General features: G+C 41.0%; 1 protein-coding gene across 1 annotated transcript in view; it reads left to right on the top strand.

The window, feature by feature from the left end:
* The first annotated feature begins 791 nt into the window (after nucleotides 1-791).
* The window catches only part of SYNPR (synaptoporin), a 313,963-nt gene continuing 292,355 nt past the window's right edge, over nucleotides 792-22,399 (top strand). Inside the window, exons 1-2 of the mRNA XM_032324244.1 lie at nucleotides 792-1,072; nucleotides 1,211-1,276. Coding sequence (XP_032180135.1) covers nucleotides 1,055-1,072; nucleotides 1,211-1,276 — 84 coding nt within the window. The 5' untranslated portion in view covers nucleotides 792-1,054. The remainder of the gene's footprint in view (nucleotides 1,073-1,210; nucleotides 1,277-22,399) is intronic.

The following is a 22,399-nucleotide window of genomic DNA, read 5'->3' on the forward strand; positions in this document are numbered from 1 at the left end:
TGTTGTTATCTATTATTTTCGGCAAGGTTAGCGGACCAAGGGAGGGAAAAAAGTATGGGTTTGGGAGCCAAAGGCTCAGTACTATTTATGATGAATTTCAGGAGCTTCATTTGGGGGTTATTTCTTCGGGCAAAGGATCTCAGTGGAAAAGGATGAGCTACAGAGGAACTTGAATTTCAATCCCTGTTTGACCCCTCATGAGCTGTGTGGTATACCTTGGCTAAATCAGACTCTGAAAGTCTCTTTTTGACCTTTAAGTGGGCATGATAACTTGCTCCTGACCTCACACAGTGACCCCGAGAATTACCCGTTTGGGGCAATGGCCCATATTCAAGACGACTCTGTTCTCCTCTCTCCCCTCTAGCCGCGTCCGTCGGTCCTGATTCCCTTCTAGTGCTGGGGGCGGGCACCGTGTTCCCGGTTCTCGGAGGCACCCCCGCACCTGGCGCTGCGGGGCCACGCGGAGGGCGGTCCCTGAAGGCGTGTGCGAACCAACGAGTCAACAGGCTTGCTTCGGTGTTCGGAAGTCAGGGAACCACACACACGTGCCCAGGTAAGGGGTAGGTGCCCTTCTCTTACCTGCAACCCCTTCTTCGGTCTGGGAACCACGCTGCTGATGGAGCCGGCCGGCTTTCCCCGCCCTCCAGCCCCGAAGTTTCCCCGGAGCCCGAGGGGACGGGCGCGCGCGCCGGAGGCTGCCCGGAGTCTGGCGCTCGGCGTCGCCCGCCCCCCGCCCTCCCCTCCCGGCTGCAGCTGGCCAATGGCAGCCCTCGCCGGGCGCTCCCTCTCCCGCCGCCTCTCCCCCTCCGCGCCCCCTCCCCGCCGCCCCACTGGCTCAGCTCGTCGCCCCGGAGCGCAGGCTTCGCGGAGCGCACGGCCCCCCGAACGTTAGGCAGCCCGCGCGGGCACCGCTCTCCGGGGCCCCGCCGCCTCCTGCCCGCCCCGGGCCTCGCCCCTCCGGCGCTCCCCGAAGCGGGGCTTCTGGCCCCGAGGACAACGCTGCAGCGCCCTCCGAACTTCATCGGAAAAGGAAAAGACCGCGCGCTGGCGAGCGATGGACCCCGTGAGTCAGGTAGGGCGGACCTGGGCAGGGCGGCGGGGGCTGGGGACCCGGCGGTCCGGAGAGGCGCCGCAGCCCCTTCCTCATGCCATCTATCTCTCTATCTCTCTCTCTCTCTCTCTCTCTCTCTCTCGTGTCGTCCGTCCAAAGCTGGCCTCCGCGGGCACGTTCCGGGCGCTGAAGGAGCCCCTTGCCTTCCTGCGAGCCCTGGAACTGGTGAGTGCGGGCTGTGTGCGGGGAGGGGAGCCGGGCAGCGAGCCGTCAGGTGCGGAGAGGTCGGGAGGGGCGTCCTCGCTCGCGGCCGCCGCAGGCCCTGAGTTCTGCTCCGGGGCCAGAGACCAACCCTCTCCGAAGGTGCCGTTCCGGGCTGGCGGGGACGGGCTGGAGGGACCGCGCGTGGCGGCGGGAGTGTGGACCGGATTTGCAAGCGCTCCGAGGTGTCATCTCCTCTCCCGCGGGCACACTCGCAAGGGCTGCTGTCTGGAGCCTCCCCGGGAGATGGGAGGTGGGGAGCGCAGCAGATAGGGGAGCCGCCGCTGGGCTCTCGGCCTCACCTGCACTTCTGCGGAGGGCGGGAGTGTGTGTTTGGGGGGCAGGGTGGGGGGAGGTAAAGGTTGTAAAGGAGGGACTCTCTGAAGGCTGGGCGTCCACTTGGCCAAGCTCGAAAGTTGATCAGCATGGGGACAGCTCTTCACCCGCCAGGACTGGGATGCAGGAAGCGCTGTGGTCTACTGGCCTTCGGGAGCTCCACGGAGGCGCTGGGACGCTGTGAATGCTGTTGGTGGGAAGGGCAGGACTCTTTCCTTCCCTGTTACAATTTCTCTACTGGCCACTCCTCGAGGGCTCTAGCGATTTTTCCCAGAAGAACCTCTCCCCAGCTCCCAGTCTTCTTTGCTTAGCTCTCTTCGGCCACTGTGCTCTCTGAAGTTTTGTTACTCTTCTGTTTTGTCCACCTTAAAGGAAAACAAAACAAAACACTGTGACAGCCCTATGGCAACCTATCGACTAGGAGTGAGGCACAGAAGTAGTCACACAGGGCCACAGAGCAATGTTGGTGTTGGCTTAGATGATGGTTATTCAGAGTGAAATCTGCAGGTCGCACATTCCCTCTTGCTAGGAGCTCTGAGGGGCAAGCAGACCTATCTGAACAGAAAGTTCAAAGCCTGTCATGTAGCATTAATCACAGGCCCTACCACTGACTAGCTCGGAGGTTATGTAAGAGCATGCTCTGTCCTCCTAGATCTTAGCTCTAAGGGCTAAGATCTGGCTTTGGCGACGCAACCCTGGTGCGTGTTTACATAGATGATCCACAGGCTAATCACATTTGCCTTGTCTGTGGACCTGCATAAAAATGCACAGATATATCAATTTATCATACATCAAGGCAGCATTTGGAAGTCTTGAACCTTGTTCTGGGATGGCCATTCTAAAACAGTTTTCCTTACGGCCGGGTTAAACAAAGTAAACAGTGCTCGCAGTCTATGATACTTCCAGTTGGCTTTCTCAGAATTCTGCCTCCCTTCCTTCCTTCATTCATTCAGCCATTCAGTAAACATTCCCTGTGGAAGAGTAGAGGTTTTTGATCAAAGTAATAGCTCCATTGCCAAGACGTTGTTTCTCAAAACACAATTCAAAGAATTGACATCATTTTCTGGTATCTCTTATTGTCTCATATTGTCACTTATCTGACACGTTAATTTATATTCTTTTCAGTCCTGTGACAACACTATTTCATGTCACTACTCACCACACCACCTCTGCTGGCATATTTCAAAATATAAGAAACCCAGATGAATTTGTTTAAAATGTAGACTTCCAGACATCAGCTCAAAATATTGGGTAGCTGGGTACCTGGGAATCTGGATTTTAAACAAGCTCCCTAAATAATTCCTGTGCACTTTAAATTTGGAGGACCACCACCATAAGCTATCCAGGTTCCCTCCCAAACTCAAAAGCACTTTTTACCATCAAGCTCTTGCTGTTTCTCCATCTTAACACTCCAAGCCTAGAAAAAGTGTTTGTCTTTTAACCTCAGTTTAAATATTACCTCCATGAGGATTTCTCTCCTATTTGTTTTTTTCCCCTTTCTGTATCCAAAATGGAATGATTCATCCTATTGTTTGGGCTTCCACTATGTTTTATTCGTGAGAATTGATCACACTGCATTATAGTTGTTTTTTTCTTGATGTGTGTGTGGCATGGGGTGGGGGGAGATCCTGGGGGGGGGAGGGAGAGAAAGAGAGGAGGGAAAGAAGAAGAGAGGGAGAGGAATAGTAGAACATTTATTACACCTAAAATATTTATAGTCATCTCTCTCTTCTAGGCCTCTAAGGTTCTAAGGTGGAAGAGCTTTTGCTTGCAAATCAGTGATTAGCTTTTCCTTTATGGAAGAGAAACTAAGGGATTAACCCCCCACTCCCCAACAAAACCCCCCAAACTTAAAAAGTCATTTACGTTAGTTGATCTACCTTTTAAAAGAGCTGAAAGAGAGAAAGGAGAGCAGAGAAATGGAAGAAGGCTCATTACTGAGAAAGTTTAACAGAGCGGAAAGAGCGAAGGAAAATATATGTTATGTGTATGCATTGCTGTGAAGAGCTGCTCTGAGGCATCTTTTCTGTAGGAGTGGTGACAGTGAGAGTGATCTCTTAGACAGCAGGACATTTGTTCTGTTCCTCTCTGTGTTCCCCACTAGTGCCTTTCACAGTCCTTGGTAAACAGTAAGTGATCAGCAAAAGGTATAAATTGATAGGACAGAGCATACCAGTACTCCACTTTCTCCTTTTCTATGGAAAGCAGCTTTAAATTGGTACTCTTTAAAATCTTTGAACCATAATCCTTTTGTTTTTCAGTATTTATGCTGTAGAAATAAAAGTGTATGTAGAGATATATGCTCAAGGATATTGATGCAACAGCATTTGTAGAGGAAAGAACTGCAAACAATTAGGAAGTCCATTAATAGGAAAATTGTTACTGTTTGAGTCACATGTTGTGAAATATTATACTGCCATTAAAAAGAATGAGTTAGGGACGCCTGGGTGGCTCAGTTGGTTAAGCAGCTGCCTTCGGCTCAGGTCATGATCCCAGCATCCTGGGATCGAGTCCCAGCAAGGATTGGGCTCCTTGCTCGGCAGGGAGCCTGCTTCTCCCTCTGCCTCTGTCTGCCATTCTGTCTGCCTGTGCTCGCTCTCTCTCCCCCTCTCTCTCTGACAAATAAATAAAATCTTAAAAAAAAAAAAAAAAAAAAAAAAAGAATGAGTTAAATTAGTATGCACTGACCTGGAGGTCAGTATATGTAATTGTCTTTGGTAAAATTGTCAACTGCAAAAAAAAAAAAAAAAAATGGGTTTCATTCTTAATATTTGATAAATTTTTAAATGGAAGAAGGTGACTTTCATTCTTTGAATGAATTTATTCAATCAGATTTTGAACTAACATATAGATCATAATACCATTTTTATAAAAATAGAAAAAGAGTTGAGTGCCTGGATGGCTCAGTTGGTTAAGCATTGGAATATTTTTTTTTTTTTTTTTAAGATTTTTTTTTTTAATTTTATTTCTTTATCTGACAGAGAGAGAGAAATCACGAGTAGGCAGAGAGACAGACAGAGGTGGGGGGTGGGAAGCAGGCTCCCTGCCGAGCAGAGAGCCTGATACAGGACTCCATCCCAGGACTCTGGGATCATGACCTGAGCTGAAGGCAGAGGCTTAACCCACTGAGCCACCCAGGTGCCCCAGCATTGGACTCTTGATTTTGGCTCAGGTCATGATCTCAGGGTTGTGAGATTGAGCCCCATGTAGGGCTCTGCACTCAGTAGGGGAGTCTGCTTCTCTCTTTCTCTTCTCCCTCTGCCCCTCCCCACCTCTTATGCTTGTACACGTGCATATGCATTCTCTCTCTCAAACAAATAAAATTTTTTTTTAAAGATTTTGTTTATTTATTTGACAGAAATCACAAGTAGATGGAGAGGCAGGCAGAGAGAGAGGGAGGGGGAAGCAGGCTCCCCGCCGAGCAGAGAGCCCGACGCGGGACTCGATCCCAGGACCCCGAGATCATGACCCGAGCTGAAGGCAGCAGCCTAACCCACTGAGCCACCCAGGCGCCCAACAAATAAAATTTTTAAAAAATCTTTAAAAAATAGAAAAGGGAAATACAGTTATGTGTGTATGTATGAGAAACAGAGAGATTTGTCTGAGCACAGAGAAAAACAAATGTATACCACCAAACTGTTAAAATTGATTTTTTTCCCAAAGCATCTAAGTTGTGTTGCAGTGGGGAGAGGAGACAGTAAAGGAAAGCTGTGGTATGTAGGAAGAATCATAGGCATATCATTTGTCCACAGTTGTACACTTGAGTTATTTTTTAAAATAACTCATATTTTGAATGATGCCTTGTGGACTGATACTATGCAGTGGCATTACTTCTAAAGACAACCTCTGCTTTTGGATTTATAGCCTGAGGGGGAAAATGCACTGTATTTATGTGTTCCTTGCTTAGGAAAGGCTCATGGATACAGTAGACTGAAAGTTCAATGTACAATAATAGTTAGGCCTTCAATGAAAACTTTAGCTAATTTCAAAGACCTTCAAGCAAAACTCCCAATTCTTGATCTCTACTTAAGCGAGGTTAGGGACTTCTCACTGTGTTTTGAATCAAACCCCAAATTTAGGATATAGCACTGATTCCAGTGGCCTGTTTCATTTATTCCTTGATGATAGAACAGATTCAGCTAATTTCTTAAAACATCATTTGGAAATGGTAAAAAAAAAATTAAATTTATCCTATTTCTTAGACTTACTCTGAAACACTAAGTTGGTAGTGTCCACTGAGAACTTATATTGTTACTTTAGTTCTTTGCCAGTCGGAGGAATTTGGTCATCGTTGTCATCTTCTTCTTCTTCTTTCCTTTTTGAAAAATATTGTCAGTACATTCTTTCTTCTCTCTGCTATTTACAAGGCTGTGGCTTTCCACCTGTGGATTTATGTGTAATGGAATGTGGGGACCCAAACATATCTGTCATCCAGGACCAGAACTGGTACAGATGTAAGGGCATCAACAGGACTTCAGTTCTGCAAATGACATTTGGCATAGTCCTCTAATAACACGATGCTGCAGCCCAGATTCCATCCCTCTAGAAATAACTGCTAGGTCACATTGCCTGATTCCTCTAATTCTTATTCTTTGACATCATCTCAAATTTATTATATCATTTCTACAACAACCCTGGACTTCACAGTTCCATTCTGCCTTCCCAAAGGAGACCAGCTAATCCAGAGTTGCAGTGTATCTGATACAGGAGCTGTTGGGCTACTACTTTATTTACATGAAAACACCTGCTTTGCATAATCTTCATCCCTGAATCTAAATTCTAAACTATGTTTTCCAAACATCATTCTGCTTACTTGATATTAATAGCATTTACAATCATGTATAACAAAATAAAGCAATAATATAATATAATGTAATATTATATAATATATCACCATTTTAAAACCCTAATGAGAAAAGTAAGAAGAGCTACTTTTCTCATGCAAGTTTCATATGAGGGACGGTATTTCAGTGCCTTCAATACATCATCATGTCAAATCTATATGACTAACATTTCCATTTCACCGCGAAGCTCAGGGATGTTAACTAACTCATCAAGAACAAAATTGTAGGAAATGGCAAAGCCAAGATTTGAGCACTCTCCCTCCAAACCATCTTCTCTTAAATGGTATACTTTGTTGCGTCCTTCAATGTGGCAGGCACCTGCTGTACCTTATTCTTAATCCTCAAAGAAACGTTAAAAGGCAGATACTATCCTATTTTGCAGTATTTATCTCACCCACTAAGATATATTTTTGAAGTCTTTTCTGAAAATGCCAAAGAGTGTTCGCATTTAGAGATGAACATAACACACATCAGTTGTCTTTTTATATTGTTTTATTTTCTGTTGGTTATTAATTAACAAGATAAAGTTGGTTCTAATTAAAAATCAGTATCTTTTCAATTAAGATACATGGGAAAGGACTCTGATTATCAAGCCAATAATTTAATCTTATTTTATGGTCGTTTTTCCTATTTTCTTAAAAAAAAATCTGTGTGCATGAGTCAGACAACTCTTTTTTTTCCCCCTAAGTATAAACAAGACAGGGAATTCTAACATACAAGTTATTTAAATTATGAGCAGCAATCTGTCATTGAGGGTCTGATGTAATTTCAGAGCTCCATTAATGTGGATTTAATTATAACTTTCCAGCCTCTCAATTAGTGACAAAAATCATATGCAACTGGAATATGAATCAATAAATACACTTTTCATAAAAGAGCAACTCCCCAATATAGTATTGGACTCATCACTTAATGCATTTCCAAGTTTATTAAGACAGTTGGTGTTTGGCCCCACAAATATAGAAACAAAGCAAAATGTATTACTTATGGATTTGAATCCTGATTTTATTCTTCACTAGTATGGTAAACCTGGACAAGTTATTTAACTTTGCTTGCTTCATTTTTCTCATCTATAAATTGGATTGATAATAGTTCGTCCTTCAAAGGGTTGCCATAATGATTAAATGACTTAATGAAAGTAAACCTCTTTGCACAGTGCCTGGGCTATAAACAGTGCTCAACAAATTCAGAAGATGCTGCTGCTGCTGCTGATGATGATAATGATGATAAGGATTTGGGTGATTCTGGGGATGATGAAAAAGGAGAAAGTAAAAAATCCATCAAAAAGTGATTTAGAACATTATGGCAAACTCTTGCAATTTAGGGTCTTGTCAAAATTCTGAAGTAGAAAATCTGTGCTCTCTTTGCATATACCTCTTAGAGCCCCTCTATCTGTATACCATACTTGCATGGTTGTTTTGTTTTATTCCATAGCATAAGTGACTCTCCAGGGACTTGCCTTTGGAGTATCTGCCTGTCAAAGAACATTGCAGAGAGGCAAATGTTGAAACTAAAGGAACAGGTCTCATGAAAGAGTTACAGGCACTTGCTTCTCAGGTGTCTTTTTGTTAAGATGCAGGGAGAGGTTTTTCCTAATCTTTCTCAAGTTATAATCTATAGACATTGTTTATGTTTAGAAGAGCTACATGTATCCAGCTGAATTCTCCAGGTTGTAGATGATGGTCCTTATAGGCTCAACCTCAGGCACTTACTGACGACACCCTAATACCCAACTGTACCTGGCACTTTGGAGTCTTTCAGGTAGGAGCAGGGTAGCAATCCTGCCCTGATGCTCGAGTAGAGACATTATTCTTAGTTCTGTGTTCCTGAGAGGATTTATGCCTCTTCCTGATCCAGGTAAGAAAAAAAAAGGGTCACGTGTTAATGGAAAAAAGTAATAGTCTCCAAAGGAATGTGTGTACAGAACCATGATTTTCCTTTGAGTCTTCATTTTCTGCAGGCATATATTTGACTTTGACTGTATTTGTAATTATTCTTGTTCATTCTGTTAGCTTAGCCATTCTTTGAGAACCTGTTTTCTCAGGTGAATATTGGGGACAATATCTCTCAGTTCTCATAGTGTTGTAAATTTTAATTGAGATTAAGCATTTAAGACACTTTGTAAACTATTAAGTGTCCCCCAAAAGTAAAGATAATTGTGATCCTGATGATAGTTTTGGTAAATAATTGCTTTTTTTCCAGTCTAAGTGACTCTGGACAGCGTAAGATAATTGCCATAGCATGAAGGTTGAGGCATGAAGTGTGAATGCCTTATCTCTGCTCCCAGCGTGGCTGAGACCTTCCCAATCACCAACCACCCTCTAAGCCTCTGCTCTAGTCCCTTTGATGTCTTTGGAACCTACAAGAAAAAAATGGTGCTGCCAGTTGAAACTGATGCCTCATCAAAACTTGGGGGGGAGGTCCATCCTCACCCTTTTTAGGTCTCATACTGAAATCTGGTTTCTTGTTCTTATATACATTTCACATTTCTTAGATGTTTTGGAGGACTGGTGATGGTTTCTTGCTGATCTAATGGACCTTGCACGTGTCTCTTCCTCTGCATATAATACCACCTTTCTCTTCTTGTGCAGTCCCATTTAACTGGCAAATTCCTTTTGTCCCTTCGGGTGTCAGCTGAGATGTCACATCTTTTGGGAGGACCTCTCTAAGTAGGCAGGTTCCACCAGAATTCAGCCTCCTTTTGGCTCTCTGAATACATTCTTTAATAACTTGTTTGCATTTTGGCTTCCCAGCCATACTAAAGGCTCCATGAAGACAAGGATATTGTTTGTCTTGTTCATCAGTACATTCTAAATATCTAACACAGTGCTTGACACATGGTAAGAACAACTCCAGGGACACTTACAAATCCCTCAAAACATCTGGCAGTAGGTCCTCAGTAAGTATCGGTTGAAGGAAGAGGGAGGAAGAAGAGAGGGAGGAGAGAGAAAAAAGACTGAATAAACGAATCTTCTAGAACGCACTGGATGTGGGTGTAGATTTCCCTTTGTGATCTTAGTTGCGAAGAGGAACCATAAGGGCTCCTATAGACATAATTGTTTAGTGTTATTCTTGGTTGTGAGGAGAGTAATTCACATAAACTGACTCAGCTATTAAAGGAAGAGGGCAGTTGTAGGCATCCTCACCGCACAGTAAAAGAGGTGAATTCTTTTTTTTTTTTTTTTGAAGATTTAATTTATTTATTTGACAGATAGAGATCACAAGTAGGTAGAGAGAGAGAAGAGGAGGAAGCAGGCAAGCAGAGAGAGAGAGGGAAAAGCCGGCTTCCCACCGAGCAGAGAGCCTGATGCCGGGCTCGATCCCAGACCTTGGGATCATGACCTGAGCCGAAGGCAGAGGCTTTAACCCACTGAGCCACCCAGGCGCCCAAGGAGGTGAATTCTTACAGCAACAAAAGTGTGAGGACTGAAGCAGGCTCAGATCTCAGGTCTGGTGTCAAGGCACTGAGTAGAACTGCCTTACCAAGAGTATTGCCATTACTGTGTTTTGACCACTGTCCTGTTTGCTCTCTTTGTGTGTTCCCTTTCTCTTTCGTATTTACCTTATTGGTTCCCTGATTCTAATCTAATGTCCTAAGAGAAAGAATGTGATTGGCTTAGTAATAATTTTATCAGGGTAGACCCAGCTATCAGCCCCAGGCCATATCAGGCTATGGATTTGCTATCCATGGATCAAATGTCCACAACTAGTTGTGTCGTAGCCTAAATAAAAAGGATCATGAGATTAAAAACCTGTCTCCCAAGATCGTTCTTTCAGGGAAAGAGTGGAAGTGGTAATTCTTGCAGTCATGGGCACATTAGACACAGTGAGATGTTTACATGTGTAGTGGAAGAGTAGATGATTTTGTTCCACGAGTACATCTTTGATTAAGGTAGCACTACCAATTTTCTCAAGGAGAAGGTATTGCATCTTTGAGATCTGGGACCCGAATTCCTGGAATTCTCTATGATACGATCATTTGGTGGATTTACGTTGATGATGTTATTCAAGGGATGTACCTTTGGCCCTTCAGCACAGAAGGCTCTATGAGCTTGTGCCATTTTGTTCATCACCACTTCCTGAAAGGAATGATGAGGTTTTGCCTGTGATTAGATAATCCACTTGTGAAGGAAAATGTATTCCCTCAAACCCCATGAACTTCATCTTTATTCATCTGTTGGTAGGTTAATTGAGCTCTGGCCCTTCATGTTAGAAAACTAATTACTAAGTTAATTATTTCTTGTGTTTATTCATGTGGTAGAAAACAGAAACACCCTAATGTATACTGTTTTTTAGTTTAATATTCTTACCCCAATTAAATTTTTTGTCCGGAATATTTTACTCATGGAAGAGTCATTGGCTTGCCTGGTGTGATAGGTGCTGTCTGAGGGAGGGGAAGAGAGGACTTGGTTAACAAGCAAGAATCACCATGAAAAAAGGAGCTGGCTATAGCATGAGCCTAATCCTGGAAAACTGGCTCTTCTTTCCGTCCATTGGAAGTGGAGCTGACTACATAATCCTGTGGCTACTTGGGGTCCGCAGAAGATTATTAAGAGTCATGTTTTTTGGTTGCCAGTAGGGTTAAGTAATTTAATATTTGCAAAACCCCCAGCAGAGTGTCTGGTTCCATACTAAGGCTTCCTAACTATATCTAAAGAAGAGATTGTTAAACCTGATGTTATGTTATCAACAAATGCACTTAACGTTTCTAGGACAGTATAAATATAAAGTTTGCTCAGTTTATACTTGCCATATCAGTTTTCATTTCTATTATTATCTCTCTGTTGGAAGAACATTGTGAGATGATCATAAAATGTATACAACTAATAGGAATACAAATACATAGAGATAAGCACTTTACTAAATGCTATAATGGATTATTTCATTTAATCTCACAATCACCTTTGAAGAACCAAGCAATAACTCCTTTTGACAGATGAAGAAACTGAGACCTGGAGAGCTCAAACTACTTGCCCAAAGTCATCCAGCTAGTAAGTGATAGAGCCAGAATAGATAGACCCAGTCCATTGGATGCCAGACTCCTTCATCTTAATCATTTTTTCATATTACCTCTCATTAATCGTGATCACTAACTGCCCACAGCTCTTAAAATTAAATGATTTCTCCACTGAAAACAGTAGGAACAATCTATATCATTCCTTCTTAAAGTCATGTCTTCTTAATCCCAATTCAGGTCCCTTTTCGTTCAAGCTGCCAGAACACACAAAAAATTTCAGTACTCCCTGTAAGGACGAGGAATATCCAAACCCACCCAGGAATTTTTCTATTCCTCAAAAATACTCCTATTCCATGAGAAAATTTTGCTGATCTTGTGTATCTTTTCTAACAAGATCTTTATTCACTGATCTGTTATATAAAGAAATTCAGGTTCAGGAATGTGTTGTGAAAACATGCTTATGAAGTTTCTATAGGATACAAAAAGGATCTGGATATTTAGAAAGATGTGAACACTTAAATTCTTTTTTAGACACCTGAAAAAATTTTCAAGTCAAATAGTTTCCATTATGGATATAGATAGAAGGAGCAAACAAATTTTGTCTGCCCTTTGTGTGTATGTGAGCTGCCATTCTTTGGATTTGCTGTTTTGAAGGATTTATGTGCCAAATGAAAAGACATACCCCCTATGGCTTTAACAAGAAGTGCTCACATATCCATCTGGTCTACCATGAGACTGCCTGGCTGTGCTCTCATGCCCTTAATTCACCTGATGGTTTTGCCTGCACCTGATAGACAGTTGGCCTTCTCCTGGGCTCCTTCCTGGGAGCCAGAAGAATTGAGAAAGCAGAAGGTTTAGATTGGAAGAAAGAGTGATACCAGGAAATTACTAGGCATGAGCCCATGATCTGAGTGAAGAATGGAGATCCCAGAGATATTTAAATTGAAAAATGAGGCAGCTGAATGAGTGGGGATTATGATGATGATTTAGAGTATGTTGGCTTTAGAGCAACAAGCTTGGGTTCAGTTGCAGAACTTGGGTGTGTTCATGGGCAAATCCATTTTACTGAACTTCCAATTTCTAGGGATTTTACCTATATCAAAAATATGTTTACATGATGAAAAGGAATTAATGCCTGAAAAACTTTGGATGAATCCCTTCATCTCCTTGAGCTGTAAGATGGGGATAATTTAATGCAATGTTTTGGGATAAAATGAGCTAATATGCATGAAAGTTCCTAAGAGGACTCAGTGCTGTTGAGGGCTGAAAAGGCTGACTATCGCTGATTCTGGAGAATGAGAGCTCAGGTATCCAGGGAATCTTTCCTATAAGTGCCATGCCTGGTGCGTTACCCTTAATGTTCATCTCTAGCTGCAGCTGTTTGAGGAAAGGGGGGAGGCTTATTTGCATGTTTCATAATCCTCTACTAGAATTTATGTAAGAACTTTTGTTGGCAGAATCACATTGCAAATTCTATTTATGAAACAGTTGAAAGCAAAAGCACAATTATTATATATGAATTTGGAATTTATCTTAAAAGACATGTACTTCATTGGTTTATTAAAAGGAATATGTGTGAAATTGTTAGTGGTATTAAACTCTGGCTGTTCTAAGGGAAACCACTAAATTTATCTGTTTACAGGAGGTAAATTTGAAGTGTAAATATTATACTTTCTCTTCTTTTGAAGGTACTTTAAATTGCTGGCTGATTTGTTTGTATCTTTTAATGTATTGCTTTATTTGCTACATTTCCTTCATTTGGTAACATAGAAAATACTTGGTTTGATTGTCAGCTCTGTGACTGACTTGGACATACTTACCCTCTCTGGTCCTTTCCTATTTATATGAGTAAAAACCATGATAACTAGCAGGCAGAACTATTATATTCATTAAATGAGATAACATTTCCAAAGAGTGATGACATATAGCAAGCATTCAATAAATACCTCTTTTCTTTCCTTCTTTCCTGCAAAATATGTTTTACCATCAATGTATAGAAGTAATAAATTGGAAAATTCAGAAGTATAATTTTTTTTTCTAGATGTTCATAGATATTTTGCCTCCCTTCCTCTTTTTCCTTCTCCTTCTCTTTCTTATACGTGCACACATGCATTCTTCATGCTAAAGGGCATAAAGATCAGGTCTACATAACCCAAATGAGTTTGAGTGGGATAGTAAAATTTGACAGGTGTGGTTGGCAAAAAAAGAATGATTAGACTGGACTGTCAAGTCTGAGATCAGTGTCCCAGACACATTGGAGCCCCAGGTTGCCTGCAGGCTTTGGCAAGGTGACCATGAATTTGAGAAGCTGTTTTCCAAAAGGAATAGCATACTTCTTTGTTTTAAAAAAGGACAATGCTCTTGTAGATAGTGGGAATTCACTGTAATGGCTATTAAAGAAATGAATGTAATGGCTATTAAAGAAATAAAGAAATCACTGTAAGGACTATTAAAGAAATAAAGTCTCTTGCTAGGTGTCAGGCTGTATATGTCAGTGCTACCTAATTATATACATAATTTCATTAATACCTTAGAGTCACCTTATAAGGTTCCTTGCCCAAAGTTAGAGAAATTATGAGTAAATGACCAAAGAAGGATTTCAAACCATGTCTATCTGATCCGCTGCCTCCTCTGTGCCTGACATGATCCAAACATACTGAGTATATATGTATTCTAGGTAGATTTTTTGACATGTTATTTGGAAGCCATTTTATTTATGTCATATATTTATTAATTTAAAATCACAAACACTAGTAAATAAAAATTACCATTATCCTTCTCCTGAGAGATAACTAATAGTGACATTTTGAAAAATGTTTTTGTTCATGTAACTTTTTTCCTTCAAAAATGATATATGTTAGTTTGATAGGGCTGACAGAGGACCACTAAGTGGGTGGCTTAAACAACAGAAACTTATTGTCTTATACTTCTGGAGGCTAGAAGTCCGAGACAAAATTGTGGATAGGGTTGGTTCGTTCTAAGAGCCTTAATGGACAATCCGTTCCATATATCTCTCTCGCAGTTTCTGTGGTTTGCTAACAATCTTTGGTGTTCTGTAGCTTGTAGATAGTACATTGCCTCCATTTCAGCCTCTGTCTTCACATGGTGTTCTCCTATTGTCTGTGTCCAAATTGTTCCCTTTTGATATGACACCAGTCACATGGCATTATAGCCCGTCCAGCTGCAGTCTGGATCTTAACCGTTACATCTGCAATGATCCTGTTGCCAAATAAGGTCACATTCCGAGATGCGGGGAGAAAGGACTTCAACATATGAATCGTGGGTTGGGGTGTATGGTATGGACACAATTCAACCCATAACAAACAGGTCTTGAAATAGACACGGTTTTGTCACCTGTTTTGTTCCCCTTATCTATCACAAATGTATTTCCATACCACTAAATCGAGTGTCTTTCTCCATAATTTTTATGGCTACATATTATCACACTGTATGCCTGTCCTTAGAAATTATTTAACTAAATCTGATTTATGTACTTTTCCAGTGTGTACATATAGTACTTTTAACCTCCCAAACCCAGCCCTTCCTTCAAGATAACTGGTTAGTATACTTCTGTAACTACTAGCTTAATTTCTACATGTAGAATTTCTGGTTCAAAAGGTTATACTTTTTTAAGATATTTCAAACAATTGTTCTCCAATAAGGTGGCACAAGTGTGGGCATTGTCACTTAAATGTTTTCCAATTTTATAGATGAAAATGAAATCTTGATCATGTACTTTAATTATGCATTGAAATTGAGCATTTTTAACAAGATTACTGATATTCTTATTTTCTTTTGGAAATATTTTAGTGAACAGAATGGATTTGTAAAATGATGGCTGTGATCACCATGTTCATGGTGCTGTTCACGTGGACCTTTCTATAAGGTGCTGCCTTAAACTTTCTAGGTCATTGTACTACTTCACCATTTGGAAATTATTTAGATTGCTATACTCTAACTTGGGTAGAGAGGCAAATAGTAAGCCATCCTTTCTCCGAATTATTATGTAAGAATAGATTTATGTAATTTTTAGAATGCCCAAAATAATTACTATTATTATAGATCCCTTATAATATTATTTTATAATATAAATTTTATTCTATTTGCATTTTATTTATTTATTTACTATTATTTACTATTAATGTCAAACTTTTTATTATAAATAACTTATCTTTTTCTTTAAATGATACTTATATGTGTTGGCCCATATTCAGTAGCTTTCTGAAAAACGAAGCTCATGTATATGTATGTAGTGACTCATGTATACAAATTCATACCATACCTTCTTTTAGGTTTGAGACACTTAGAACATTAATAATTCTCTTGAGGGAAAGGCAGAGTGGATAGAATGTTACTGCATCATGGCTCTTGATTGTGGAATGGCCTATCAATAAAGTAAAATCAATTCAGCAGCTGCCTGATGCCAAGGACGTTTATTTCCTCTCTTTCTTGGATCGCAGTCCAGACCACACTTGGTATCCACAGCATTAACATTATGGATGCACTCTGCCTGTGACTTACATATGGCTATTTTGGTCCACCTTGGCCTCCCTGTGAATTAAAATAACAGCTGTTAGCATTCATTGTCTACTTACTGAGCTCTAGGCAGAGCACTAAGAGCTTTCTGCGTGTTATGCCCTTTAATTCTAACAGCCTGTTAGAATGTATACACAATTATTTTCCCATGTTTAAGCAAAGAATCTGAGCCTTAGAAAAATAAATAACAGTTAAGGGTTGATAATAGAAGAGCTGAGATTTGAACCTAGGTCTTCTGTGCCTAAAAAGACACGGAGTGCTTAACCTTGCTGTAAAAGAGGAAAAGAAGTCCTGATTCTCTCTCAGGGACCAGCTCCCTATGAGAAGAACCATCCTAGCCAATAGGTCTGCCCTCCACAGCTGTAAGTGAACCCAGGCTAGACCTGAAGGGCCAGCCCCACTATTTAACTTGTACCTGCCAGGGAAGAATCCATCAAGGTAGTGGTTCGACTGAACCTACTTACTTGTCTCTATTAGGTGGTAAATTTTGTGATGGGCAGGCAAGAGAAAAATTCTAAGTTCTCTTTGCAGTTCAAAGCCAAGTACTTTTTTGAAAGTTTTTTTATTTTTTGTTTTTACTTTTTTGAGACTACTTGATAAAACAATAAATGAAAGGATGGTTTCAGTTTGCTTTGAGCTGATCTCATTTGATCTTCTCTTTATTTATTTTATTTGTATAAATTAGGGCCACAGTTGCTTAGGCAAATGATGGAAGTATAGTTAGAAAGAGGCGTAGGACTGGATGCTTCCTGCCTTTTCAGTTTGTCAGTAATCTCTCTGCCACCCTTTAAATGATAACCATCTGCTTGTAAAAATGCAAAGATCCTTGAGATTGCCAATCTTTTGTTTTATGGGTTTATTTTGTGAAACACTCAGTTTCTTCCCCCATATCGGTTTGCCTGCCTTTGAAGAACATAGGAAACATGCCCAAGGCCAGTTGGCTGGTAAATATTGGGGCCAGAATGCAAACCAGGTCTGCTGGGGACCAGGCAGATAATGTGTGAGGAAGCAGGAAGCGGGCAGCCATGAGAAGCAGCACTAGTGATAAGAGGTGTTGCCACACTGGAACATGGATTTCTGCTGAGAGGAACAGCTGTGTCTTCACCAGCCAATTCTTGCTAAGTGGAACCACAGACCCATTGTGTCCAGATATTTCCACTTTTCTTGAGAAAACAAAAATAGGGATTTGGGTGCTAATCTTGGGAAGTCTTAATGGAGGAAATGTCTTCCATTTTTCAAACATTAAAATAGCCATGTTTTCAGAATAAACAAAGATTGGTTGATTTGTGAATATGGCCCACAGTCTCCAGCTTGTTCCTACCACACCACAGTGTCCTGTCACCCTGGAGGCTTTGTCTCTGCCCCCTCAAGGACCTGGCCTAGTTCTCTTCTTGCACAAGAGTTTTTCAGGAGCCATTTGTCGGATGGACGGACAAATGAGAACTTTGGTGTTCAGAAATTAACCCTAACTTGGGGTTTTTGAAATTAATGGAATTTAGTGAGTCCACACGTTCCTTTTGCCTTTCCTCAGATAAGACAAAATATGTTACACTAGATATAAGAAGCATGAAAATAGAGGGACTATTCTCAGGCCAAAGTATAATGGAATGGAGGCAATGGCTCATATTGTTAGAGTAGGCAGTTAGTTATGATCTAACCTAATTCCAGTTAGGGTACCAGGAGGCCAGCAATAAGGAAATCATGGCCACCTATCGGGAAAGGCAGAGGCCTGTCCTGGCAACACTCCACAAAAAGCCAGATTAAACCAGATAGGCCCAAGAGGGCAGGAGCCATGAAAGGAAATCCCTGACCAAATTAGGAAGAAAAAGCGGCAAACCCCGCCTTGCACCCCAAGTGATGAATATTCCACCCTCTAGTGAACAACGGTCCATAAAAGATAGAAATCCAACCCCCAACCCCCCAATACCTCTCTCTCTCTCTCTTTCCCTCACTCTCATATCTCTAGAGTATATTCTTGCTTTAATAAACTTTCCCGCCTGTGTCACTCATCCATTGTGTTGTGTGTCTGTCTTCGAATTCTTTCTCGACAAGACCAAGAATCTTTGGTGATACCTTTGGGACGGGCTGGATAGAGGCACCAGGGGGGCCCCAAAACAACACTGACAATGTAGGGTGAGTTAGTACTACAGCTCCGGGTACTGGATAAGGTACTGAGAAGAACTGAATTTCCCAAACAGTATGATCTCAAAGAATTCTCCTGATAAAAAGTAGTTTAATTATTTGTAGTTTAAAAATCAATGAATAAATTAATCCTAATGGGAGGTGGATTCTGAATATTTATGTAGATTAAGACTGTCCAAAAGAACATTCTGCAATAATGGAAAAGTTGTATCTTTGCTGTTCTAAACAGTGGTCGCTAACTACATGTGATTACTGAGTACTTGACACTAATGAACTGTGTTTTTAATTTTATTTATGTTTAATTAATTTAAATTTAAATAGCTAGTAGTGAGACACCTGGCTAGCTCATTTTTTTTTTTTTTAAAGATTTTATTTATTTGTCAGAGAGAGAGAGGGAGCGAGAGCGAGCACAGGCAGACAGAATGGCAGGCAGAGACAGAGGGAGAAGCAGGCTCCCTGCCGAGCAAGGAGCCCGATGTGGGACTCGATCCCAGAACGCTGGGATCATGACCTGAGCCGAAGGCAGCTGTTTAACCAACTGAGCCACCCAGGCGTCCCCTGGCTAGCTCATTTGGTTGAGCATCTGACTCTCGATTTTGACTCATGGGTTGTGGGATTGAGCCCCATGTGGTCTCTGTGCTCAGCGGGGAGTCTGCTTGAGATTCTCGTTGCCTCTTCTTCCACTTGCACGCTCTGTCTTTCTCATAAATAAATGAATAAATAAATAAATAAATCTTTGAAAAAGTGAATTTAAATAGCCAGTAGTTACCATATAAGTAGTTAGCAGTTACCATGTTGTATAGCAAAGTGCAGAGATTTAGCCTGTCTTTCTGGTTTCCAAGGGGAGTGTGCTGGACTTCAGTAAATAACTTAGATGGGGACTGACTGTTATGTAGCAGAATATAGTTATTGTGGAGTAGCTCTGTTCTTCAGAACTTTCATTTGAACATTTCTTGCTCAGTGTGCCTCATACACTGTGGGTGGCAAAGAGTTTTTTAAACCAACTTGCAGAAATTTGTTAGACCCTGGATTTTCCAAATTTTACCATTCTTTGGGTGATACTTTTGTGTATTTTCTATATTTTCATATGTTTATGAATTTTATACATGTACACATTCATTTTATACATCGAAATGAAAAGATTAGGCAAACTAAAACTTTTTCTATTTGCCCCGATATGAAGCAAGATTACAGTTGTCAAAGTTTGCACTAATTTGTTAGCATAAGAATATTCCACAATAATAGGATTTTTTAAAAAGATGTATTTATTTGTTTATTTACTTGAGAGAGAGAATATGACCAGGAGGAGCAGAGGGGGAGAGAGAGAGAATCCTGAGCAGATGCCACACTGAGCATGGAACCTGATGCAGGACTTGATCTCATGATCCTAAGATCATGACCTAAGCCAAAACCAAGATGCTTAACTGACTAAGCCACTTGGGTGCCCAATGGTTAGGATTTTTTTTTTTTTTAAGATTTTATTTATTTGTCAGAGTACAAGCGAGGAACAGCAGGCAGAGGGAGAAACAGGCTCTCTGCTGAGCAAGAGCCCCATGTGAAACTGGATCCCAGGACCCTGGGATCAAGACCTGAGCCCCTTACCAGGATCTTTTTAAGACAGGTAATATCCCGTACTGTGGATGTAGCACTGCTAATTTAAGGGTTTCTACTTAATTAACTCCCATCTTTCCCAGTGTATCTCTAATGTGAACAATATGGCAATAAACATCTTAGCACATGCTTGTTTGTGCTATGGGAACCCATTTCTCTAAAATTAGTGCCTAAAAGCAGAGTTTCTGGCACGAGCGGTATACACATAAAAAAGATAACCCCAGAAAACACTGTCAAGGGAGTGGAGAAGTAAGAGAGAATGAAAAGTGAGTCAAGAGAAAGTGCATTATTTAAAATGTGATCACTGTTTGCAACTGCAGGTTAATCCCACTGGGAGACCCTAGGGACCAGTATAGAATACACACATTGGATATAATTGTATCACCTGGCTACCATTGTATGCAAAAGAAGCTGGGAAATAGAGTTTTTAGCTGGGCATTTTGACCCATCCCCCCGCAACAAAACCATTACTAAGAAAGAGGGAGAGAGAGAGTGGATCTTCGGGAGAGAGTTACCAGTCTCCGACAATGTACACAATAGATGTTCTTCAAATAGTTGCTGCATTTCCCCCTTTGCCTTGGCTGAGATAATAATAATAATAATAATATTAATTCCATCCTGATTCTTCAGTGTATCAGAGATCATTAAGCAGAAATCATTTGGTTGTAAGGAACAGCAACCCATTCAAACTGGTTTATAAAGAAAAGGTAGGGGGCTTTTAGGTGGTCAGTCAGTTGAGCATCAGGCTCCTGGTTTCAGATTGGGTCATGATCTCAGGGTTGTGGGATCCAACCCTGTGTTGGGCTCTACATTCAGCCCAGAGTCTGCTTGGGAATCTCTCTGCCTCTTCTTCTCCCTCTGCCCCCAACCTCCCATGTGTGCATTCTCTTTCTTTCGAGTAAATCGATAAATTAAAAAAAAAAGAAAGAAAGAAAGAAAGAAAGAATGAAAGAAGGGAAAAGAAAAAGGAGAGGAAGAAATGAAATTTGTAAAAAGGCAAAAAGTTAAGTCAGACTTTAGGGGGGAGAAAGAGAGGGAAATGAGATCTGGGAGCTGGAAAATCAAAAAGTTTTCCAAATCATCTTGCTGGGCCCTTGTAATATCTGCTCTTTGCTTCTCTTTGTGTCTTGGCTCCATTTCTCTGATTTTTTTTTTAAAGATTTTTTTTATTTATTCATCTGACAGACAGAGATCACAAGTAGGCAGAGAAACTGGCAGAAAGAGAGGAGGAAGCAGGCTTCCCACTGAGCAGAGAGCCCAATGTGGGGCTCAATCCCAGGACTCTGGGATCATGACCTGAACTGAAGGCAGAGGCCTTAACCCACTGAGCCACCCAGGCGTCCCATTTCTCTGATTTTTAATGTAAATATCTTGCTTTGCTTTTTTTGTGTTGAAAGAAGACAGTATCTAACTCAAGGCTAATTCTAACCTCACAATTCACATGTCGAATGCTGCTGCCCTTGGCACAGATTCTCAAGAGAGGGAAATGACTGACTCAGCCTAGGCATGGTTCACCATGGGATCCTGTTGCCAGATTTGGGGTGAGAGAAAAGACCGTGTAGTGTAGTCTTGGTAGCCAATTTTGAAGGGGAAGGAGGTTTTTCAAGAAAGGACAATGGGTGGGGAGGAAATTGTTGCTGTTTCTACCTTACTGATGATACTAACTTTTTTCAAATATGATAAAATGCAAAGTTTATAAGAAAGCAAGAGTCCCAGGAATTTGGTAATCAAAGCTAAATCACAAACTCCCAGGAGACTGATGGTAGTAGTTTCGCAATAATAGAGAAACTAGCACAAACGAGGTATCTCTGTGGGTGGTGACAGTCATTTAGATGTTGGGGATACTCATCTTCAGACTTATCTCCTGTGCAGCAGGATGAGGCACTTCTGTGTTTTGTATGTAGCACCATTGAATTCATTAATCATTAGAGGTGCTTGGTATTAAAATTAGCAGCAAATGATGAGTGTCCTTGATTGCAGAATTGGGATATATTTTTCACTTGTGGTGCTCAAGAGTGATTTGGATATGTTTTGCTAACTGTTCCAAGCTTTTCTGCCAGTTTCAGAAGAATTCATCACAGCAGAGTGGGTAGGGTTCAGAAATGGGGGACAGAAGAAGGAGGGAATATGACTTACTTCCAAGTGATGACTTGCAAATTGTACGTTGGCAATTGGCATTTTATAAAATCTGTTACCCAGAGCACCCTTTCAAAATTTACTTGAATTCTGAGTTGTGATTTTGAATTCTAGAAGGTGCATTGCTTCTATCTATTGTTGGGAACGAAAGTTTACCCTACCTATCAAGGTTCTTGTGGCTGGTCTAAGAATTAAATTGACAAGAAACAGATTAACAGGAGAAAAACAGAAAAAAAATTAGTAACATGTATTATCTCCTATACAGATAGGAGAGACTGAGGAAAACTGAATAACTCCTTAAAATGGCTGAAGCCATTGCCTTAAATAGGATCTTCAGCCAAAGACAAAGAGAAGACGTTGAGGGTAGGGAGGCAGTTATGAGAGGTTGCCAGTAAAGCACCTTAAACACACATAAGGTTGTCATGAAGATTTTTAAGTCCCCACCTTCCACTTTAAGATTTTATTTATTTATTTATTTATTTATTTATTTATTTTTTATTTTTTATAAACATATGTTTTTATCCC

The sequence above is a fragment of the Mustela erminea genome, chromosome 1, assembly GCF_009829155.1.
Source record: "Mustela erminea isolate mMusErm1 chromosome 1, mMusErm1.Pri, whole genome shotgun sequence".
Classification (NCBI taxonomy): Eukaryota; Metazoa; Chordata; class Mammalia; order Carnivora; family Mustelidae; genus Mustela; species Mustela erminea.